The sequence below is a fragment of the Eurypyga helias genome, unplaced genomic scaffold (genome assembly GCF_000690775.1).
Source record: "Eurypyga helias isolate BGI_N326 unplaced genomic scaffold, ASM69077v1 scaffold14527, whole genome shotgun sequence".
NCBI lineage: Eukaryota > Metazoa > Chordata > Aves > Eurypygiformes > Eurypygidae > Eurypyga > Eurypyga helias.
This window is the reverse complement of record NW_010259926.1, coordinates 35,909-43,693: the sequence shown is the minus strand read 5'-3', so window position 1 is coordinate 43,693 and position 7,785 is coordinate 35,909. Positions and strand designations below refer to the sequence as shown.

Here is a 7,785-nt window from a genome sequence, read left to right as displayed (position 1 = left end):
AAGGTGTCCCTGCCCATGGCAGGGGGGTTGGAACTAGATGGTCTTTAAGGTCCCTTCCAACCGAAACCGTTCTATGATTTTCTATGATTTTTTCTGCCCAGGGGTGTCAGCTGCTCTGCGAGTCCCAAATGGGACTTTTCGCCTGAGTTGCAGTTAGTCACTTCCTCTCCACATAGTGTTACACAGCTTTGCTGTTAACCATCCATGATGCTTCCCTGTAGTCTCTCTTCTTGCTTAATTTTAACTAGGTATAAATGTTTAGGCAGCCTTTGCAATTGAAGAAATATTAACAGTTTACATTTGTAACTTGTGCTGTCAGGTGAGGTAATTTGGGGTATCAGTCAAGTTTTTCCTTCCTTCTCTCTTGCAGCAGGCCAGGAAGCTTAGACTGTATAAAAACATGAACTTTGGGAAACTATCAAATTGTGACTGAAATAGCTAAACCAGAAGTTTCAAACAATCAGCCAGGGAGAAAACTGGAGTGAATTTGGGGGCTGTGAGCCTAGGAAAGGAGAAGAGAAGGTGCATGGTGGAGGAGATGTGTAAGGACCAGCCTGTGTTTCACCTCTGTGGGTGCCCGGCAGCAGCAGCATGTGCACGCACTGCTCCAGAACGGTCACTCGGGCTTTCTGGCCCTTGGGTGCCTGTGGGGTGGCTCGGAGCGGGTGGAGTGAGGGATTGCTTGTTTGTGCTATGGCTTGTTAGAGGAGAAGTTGCGTTGGATTCGTGTCCTTTAGAAACTCCGTTTCTTGGTACTCTTAGGGAAAAGCCCAGATGTGAAATCAATGTGACACCTGGGTCTTGATCCTTTTGTGTCAGCGCATGGCTGCTCTGCTGTTCCGATTGCTCCTCGGTACTGTGCATAGGAAATAGGACAGTCAAATAGGATTTGACGTCTTCTTTGACTGAAGAAGTCAAAGCAGCGGCACCTTAATTCCAGCTCAGCAGCCTGTGTAAGCAGCTGTTTTTAAAATGATGATATGTATTATTGTTGCAGGCAGTTTAATTTCAGTTGAATTACCAATTGGCAGGATGCCCATAAGAAATGGGTGTCGGAATACAATTTCTGAGGGCTTCACTCCTGTGTTGGGATATGTCATGTTGTATCTGCCTACAAAGGGGACAGACAGGCTCTGGTGGAGCACACGTCAGGAGATTTCACTGCCCATGGGAGACGCGTGGCATTGGAGGTTTCTTCTCTCAAGGAAAGAGAGTCTAAGTGGTGTGGCTTTAATGTTATGTTTTGTTTACTTAACCACTCAGTTTTCTGTTCATTGAGCTTTTCACTTGTGTGCTGACTGTCCGGTTAGAGCCTCCACTGATGGTCAGCTCTGGGCCACTTCACAGCGTATGGCCAGGAGTCATCTTCTATTTATCACCTCATTTTTTTAACCCTCTTCTTACTGCCCCTCTCTCTGTATGTCTCAGTGCAGGGATGAAAATAACTTCTGGAAAATTTTTCCACCAGTTAATAAATGATAATTTGTGTTTGCTTTGTAGGCCGAATTCACCAAGCTATGGTAACATCCCTAAATGAAGATAATGAAAGTGTAACTGTTGAATGGATTGAAAATGGAGATACTAAAGGCAAAGAGGTAAACTTAATTATTTTAGAACTTTTCTCTTTTAAAAAATGTTATCTACATGAATATTACTTTGGAATTCGCACTGAAAACAAAAAGAAGTTATAAATCTTAATTTACTTGATGAATCTTTGGTTACATACTGTTTTGCATGGGAGCTGTTGTGAAAGTGGTAGTTTCTCTTGTATTAAATTTAACTTCCTGAGCTCTATCTCATAGCTTTTAAATAGTTCTTTTCATCTATTGATTTTGTACCAGATTACAAAGGCTGACCTTGTTATCCTCTATCTGCAAGTAGAAAAAAATATCAAATTTTTGAGAGAGAGAATGACTTGCAGTTCAGACAGGAAACCAGTGGGAGAGCTAGATTAGAAATCTTTTTGTGTTTGTGTTATTAAGGAGTTGAACTGCCAGTTTGTTTGCTTATTTATTTATTTTTGGCAATAATTTTCCAGCCTTGCTTTCCTTGAGAAGCTGTGTGTTTGTGTGTAATATGTCGCTATCTCCTCTTCCTTTAAATTTTGGACCATGTTGGCCAGTTTCAGCTGAGATTTGGAGAAGCATCTCAGAAATAATTACACTTCACCAGTTTTGTGAAAACACAGGAAAAAGAAGAAAAAGGTTGTGAGAAAGTCTGGGTGATCTCATCAGCTGATCTCATGCCTGTGGACACACAGAACCCATACAGAAGTGAGGTCTTTGAAAGATCCAGCCAGGGGAAATGGCGGTCTATAGAGACCAAAGCTATTTAAGATTGTTAGGAAACCAAGTTTCAGTAGCTCTGAAGCCATCTATTTTTAAGATCCTGCCCTTCCCCTGTCATATTTTACAGCGTTTTGAATGAGGAATGATTAAAAAAAGTTAGTGTGATAAAGTTAACATGCTTTCAGCTGTGCTTTTATTTTTTGGGTGGTTGTAATTTGTCTTTCTTTCGCACTGTCTGTGAAATTTCAAATAATTGGGACCTCTTTATGTTGCAGAATGTCTTTCATGTTTTCCAATAATTGTCACATTACCACAGGGATACTAGCTACTTCTGTTTAATCACTTCACAAAATTACCAATATCTGTTGGTGATTTTTAATTCATCCCGTCTCTGAAGGGTGTGTCTTCAACTAATACAAAGACCTAAGCTTATGCTGTGTTTAGTGAACATAAACAAGATAATTCAGGTTTTAGAATTAACAAATTGTGGGGTAAAACCACAAAATGTGTTTACTGTTTATTCTCAAACGTAACAGGAGAAATGGAGTGGATTAATATTGTTTCAAGACTCATAAAAGCATTTTATATTCTTTTACACAGATTGACTTGGAGAGCATATTTTCACTTAACCCAGATCTTGCACCTGATGAGGATATTGAACCTAGTCCAGAGGCACTACCACCACCTACTACATCAGCCAAAGTAAACAAAATTGTGAAGGTTGGTCATATCTGTGCAACATGAACATATTAGACATACAGTACTCCTAGACACGTTGTTATCCTTGAGTTTTTAAATTTAACGTTTGCCTCTGTGGACCTATTTGATAACTGTGTACTCTTCTTGCTATGGTGAATAGGGGTTTCTAAAAATTTTTTAAGAAGAGGTTTGGCAGAGATGAAGTTGGGAACTAATAATTTATATAAATAAATATATCTGAAGTGAAAACATAGAAAAGGTTTTGAAAGTTTTCTTGAAAAAATATGTGTAATTCACGCAGTCTTCACCCAAGGCTATTCGGGGGAAGAATTTGGCAGCAATCACCTCTCTGTACTGCTGATGTGTTATCTTTACTCACTGGAAAGAAGCAGAGGTGCGGCTGGAGTTCATGGTTTCAATAATATGATGATCGAATAACAGAGATTTCTTTCTTTATAGAGTCGACGAACTGTGTCATCTGTTAAGAATGACACCCCTGCCAGAGAGAACAGAGGTAAATGTTATCTCTTTCCATTTCAAGAAAATAAAGAGTAGGGGAACATTTTAGCCTCCTGCACATCCAACATTCCTTACTAGTTCTGCATTTCTTATTTGGTATGTATGCATGTGACATGTAAAAGGCATTCCTAGAATTATTCCTATGTATATTTAGGAGTCATACTATACGAAAAATAGTATTCATAGTATACTATGAATATGTCTGCAAGTACATGCTTCGTTCTATGCACATTATAAGTGTATACCAAATACAATTAATACCAAATGTATTAATAGACTTCCTACATGTATGGCTCCTCCTCACCCCAGGTAAATTGTTGTGCCTGGAAAAGGGGCCTTGTTTTATCTTCTCATAAAAAGCATTTCAGAATTGGGTAGAAATGTTACTCTTCTGTGTCCAGATGAGCTTTATGCTTTTCCTTTTTCCATACTTCATAGTATTTATGTGCAAGTTTAAGAAATATACCATTAGGAAAATTAAACTGAATGAACTGAAGGTGCAAAAATTTGAAGTTAATTAATTATGCTACATTAAATCACTTGTGGACTTTTCCAAATTAAAGAATCCTCAGTTTGCTTCAGCTAAATTGATTGTTTCAATATGCACTAAGTAGTACACTTAAAATTCTTACACTTCAAATTTTTTAACTTAGTTTTGTAACAGTCTGTGTGTAAACTTTCATTCAAAGAGTGTTTTAGCTCTGTGGGTTATTTCTCACTCTACAGCTCGTAGCAAAAAATCTACAAAAAACGCTGCAATACGACAGGAGGATAGTTGAAAAATTGTATTGGATGAATACAAATGTAACGCATCTGTAACATGAGAAATAATGGTTACTGCTTATTGTTTTAATGTTCTCTCCTGCATTAAACTTAACTAACCTGTACCAATGATGCTGATGATTCTTCTTCAAAACATTAATCTACTGTCATTAATTCAGATTAGATTCCAGTCCATCTGTTTAAACTTGAAAAGCAAGCGGGTTTGCGTATCTTTGCTAGTGTTCAGACTCTTCCAGTAGGTGATTGGGACCACTTTTGCCCTTCTGCCGTTTGCTTCTGGGTGTCTTTAATACAGCTAATATCTCACGAGGAGGGGATAATGTTTTTCAAACTAATACGGTTTAAATTTGAGACATCTTATTGATGGACTCTCCTCACATCCATACCTGTTGCTGATGGTAGCAAGTGGTCTGTTTTGTACTGAATAACCCTGCAACTTGTATTTTAATAGGTCCTATGCACCTTAATATTTACAGCTGGCCTAAGTATTTGTTCTTTGTTAGCCTTGTAATTAAACTTCTCCCAGCACACTGTCTTATTTTGTGTTGTCAATTTGCTATAAACTAGATCTCCTGTCATATTTGGAACGATCTAGGAATTTGCCTTCTCTGTCCCGTTCGATGCCTGTTTCCATAGTTGTCTCCATGTGGCACAGTGAGCTGGGCTTCGTGTGGGGAGTGTAATCTCTGGCTGCTAATCAGAGGTGATACCTCTGGCAGGCTGTTAGGAGCGTGTGCAGGAAATGGGCCAGCTGAGGCAGAGCGGTTTGAAGCAACTCTTTGAAAAAACGATGTAAAGCATTCGCTCTACCAAAGAGGCTTGCATGCTCACCACTCCCGCCGCGTGCCCTGGGAACAGGCATCACCGCATCTTCAGAAACTGGCATCCTTAGCATGTGTAGAATCAGTGCGGGAGAGACACCTGCGTTTATTTATGCAAGTTTAGGCATACGGATTTTATCTGTATCCCTTCCAGTATAGTGTCAAAAAGGTCTCTTTCTTCCACTCAGAGACTGAGCTGCACTTCGCTGCCTTTCATTTGTATCCCTGTGCTCCTCCAGAGGTTGTAGGCTCAATGGGGTGGGACCGTTTTTTAGTGTCTAGAGAATGTGAAACAGAGGCTTCTTTGCTTACTCATTTTTTGGGTATAATCACAATATAAATAAACCTAGATAAACTGCATATCTGCCAGTACATGCTTCATTCTATGCACATTGTAATTGGTACTAATCTGCAGTATTTAAACATAGGCACTTGCGGCATTGGTGCTTAGAGTTATGTTGTGTTGGTGTGTAACACAAGGATGACGTAAGGCTGCATACCCGTGTATTAATAGATTTCCTATGTGTATGGCTCCTCCTCACCCCAGGTAAATTGTGCCTGGAAAAGGGGCCTTCTTTTATCTCCTCATAAAAAGCGTTTCAGAACTGGGTAGAAATGTTCCTCTTCTGTGTCCAGATGAGCTTTATGCTTTTTCTTTACAGTGGTTGGTTCTGCACGTGCGCGACCTACTCAGCTTCCTGAGCAGTCTTCCTCCTCTCAACAGAATGGTAGTGTTTCAGATATATCTCCAGTTCAAGCTGCAAAAAAGGAATTTGGACCCCCTTGTATGTAAACCGTGTATCAAGGATTCATTCATTCTGGGCGTTACATGTACATTCTCTTGGATTATGTTGTTGTCCATAAATGACAAATGGTCTACACGCACAGTTGTCTGTGGGCTTCCTCAAGGAGCTTTTTTGGAGACCTGTGGCTAAACAGATGTCCACTTTTGTCATAGTTGTGCTGTACTTTGGAATTTGGTTTTCCCTTATGTTTTTGTTTGTTTGTTTGTTTTTACCATGGCAGTGTTAGTTTTTTGGTTTTGTTTTTTTTTTTTTTTTTTTTTTTTTTTTTTTTTAGTTTTAGTTTTTCTGGGCTTTCTTTTAATTCAAACCAAGAGATCGCATGTATATGTCCAAATATTTTTTGAGGGTCATTGTCCTTACGTTTTTGGTCGTGCAAGTATTATCCCATTCCCATTACTTTTTTCTAGTATATTTATTTAATTAATTTTAGAAATACAATTGCCATAATTATTCTGTGCTAATACTGATTTGTTTGAAAAGATAGTTGATATAAATGCCTTCTAAATATTGATAAATTAATGTAATTGAAATGTTACAGTGTAAATACTAAATTCATGCAACACTGAAAATATTTTAAAATCATATTATTTTCTTTAAGCACGTAGAAAATCCAATTGTGTAAAAGAGGTTGAAAAATTACAAGAGAAACGTGAAAAAAGAAGGTTACAGCAGCAGGAGCTTAGAGAAAAAAGAGCTCAGGTTGGTATTTTTAGCTTGGATAGAAAAGCATATGTCAGCAAGAGAAGACATTTGCAAAGTCATGGTGCCTTTTTCAGCCTTTAATAATTTTTATGAACTATAATTGTCCTGAAATGAAATGTTTTCATCCTGTGTACAAGTTTGTTAAATATTTTGGTGCTTGGTTGCATTGCTCTCATAGCTATTACTTTAGACAGTTTTCCCCCTCTTTTTTTTTTTCCTACAGAAGTAATTGCTGGCAGTTGCTTATCTTGCCACACATTCTTTGAAGATCAAGTAGTGATGATAGCTGGTTTTTAGGGAAGATATATTTTTGTAAATAATAAAACCTTTGGCTTTTAGATAGGTCTGTTATTCCACAGGAGGTATTACAACTTTATGATAAATTGTTCTTTATGGTCTTTGATTTGTACGAGATCTATTTGAGGTTCAAGTTCAGTGACTTTTTAAATTTCTTTTTCTTTAAACTGGTCTGTGCATTTATAAGTTAGCTTTGCATCATGGAAGCGGCTTGGCAGCAAGTTGTTAGAAACCTGTGCGAAAGAAATGAAGTTGCTAATCCTGTGAGAAAAATCTCTTAACATTAAATGACTTACTGTCACAGTGGTGTAAAAGCTTTAGTGAAACTGGTAGCGTAATCTTGTTGGCAGCCCTGTGTGTACGTGTTAGCCTCTGAAGCGATACTACCAGTCCACTACTGACATGAGAAGTACCAGTGCTAAGTAAATAATTCAGGCAATCTACTTCTACTGGTTTAATAATGTTTCTAAGTTGACCTAAAATCACCTAAGTTGAATTCATGTTTTCTAATTTCCATCCAGTTACACAAATGCAGAACATTACTGTCTCTTTATGTGTGAGGAACAAGCATTTTTTCCCTTTATATATTAAAATACTTTGACGTGGTACTACACCTAAAATTTTTGTTGCTCCTGTGAAGACTCCCTTTGCACCTGAGCCTTAAACACCTGTATGAGGAAGCTCTGTTTGTCTGGGTGACCTCTATGTACTTGTGCTTTGTGTTGCTCTGTGCATTCTATTGTTGTTGTGAAATGCAGCACTAATTCGCCAAGCACCGTCTTCTAGCAGGCAAGAGCTGTGAACGGGGTTTGAGGAATATTAGGCAAACACTTTTTCCATAATAAGCAATACTTGTTTCTGAATGCTAGA

The 7,785-nt window shown here is 38.3% G+C and overlaps 1 protein-coding gene across 3 annotated transcripts in view; it reads left to right on the top strand.

The window, feature by feature from the left end:
• Positions 1-7,785, top strand: part of KIF2A (kinesin heavy chain member 2A) — a 39,563-nt gene that overhangs the window by 4,313 nt on the left and 27,465 nt on the right. For 2 of the 3 annotated variants that reach the window (XM_010154837.1, XM_010154836.1), the window contains exons 2-6: positions 1,501-1,595; positions 2,889-3,008; positions 3,447-3,501; positions 5,773-5,895; positions 6,515-6,615. In XM_010154837.1, the coding sequence (XP_010153139.1) occupies positions 1,518-1,595; positions 2,889-3,008; positions 3,447-3,501; positions 5,773-5,895; positions 6,515-6,615 (477 nt within the window). In that variant the 5' untranslated portion in view covers positions 1,501-1,517. The remainder of the gene's footprint in view (positions 1-1,500; positions 1,596-2,888; positions 3,009-3,446; positions 3,502-5,772; positions 5,896-6,514; positions 6,616-7,785) is intronic. The other variant, XM_010154838.1, reaches the window with a different exon arrangement.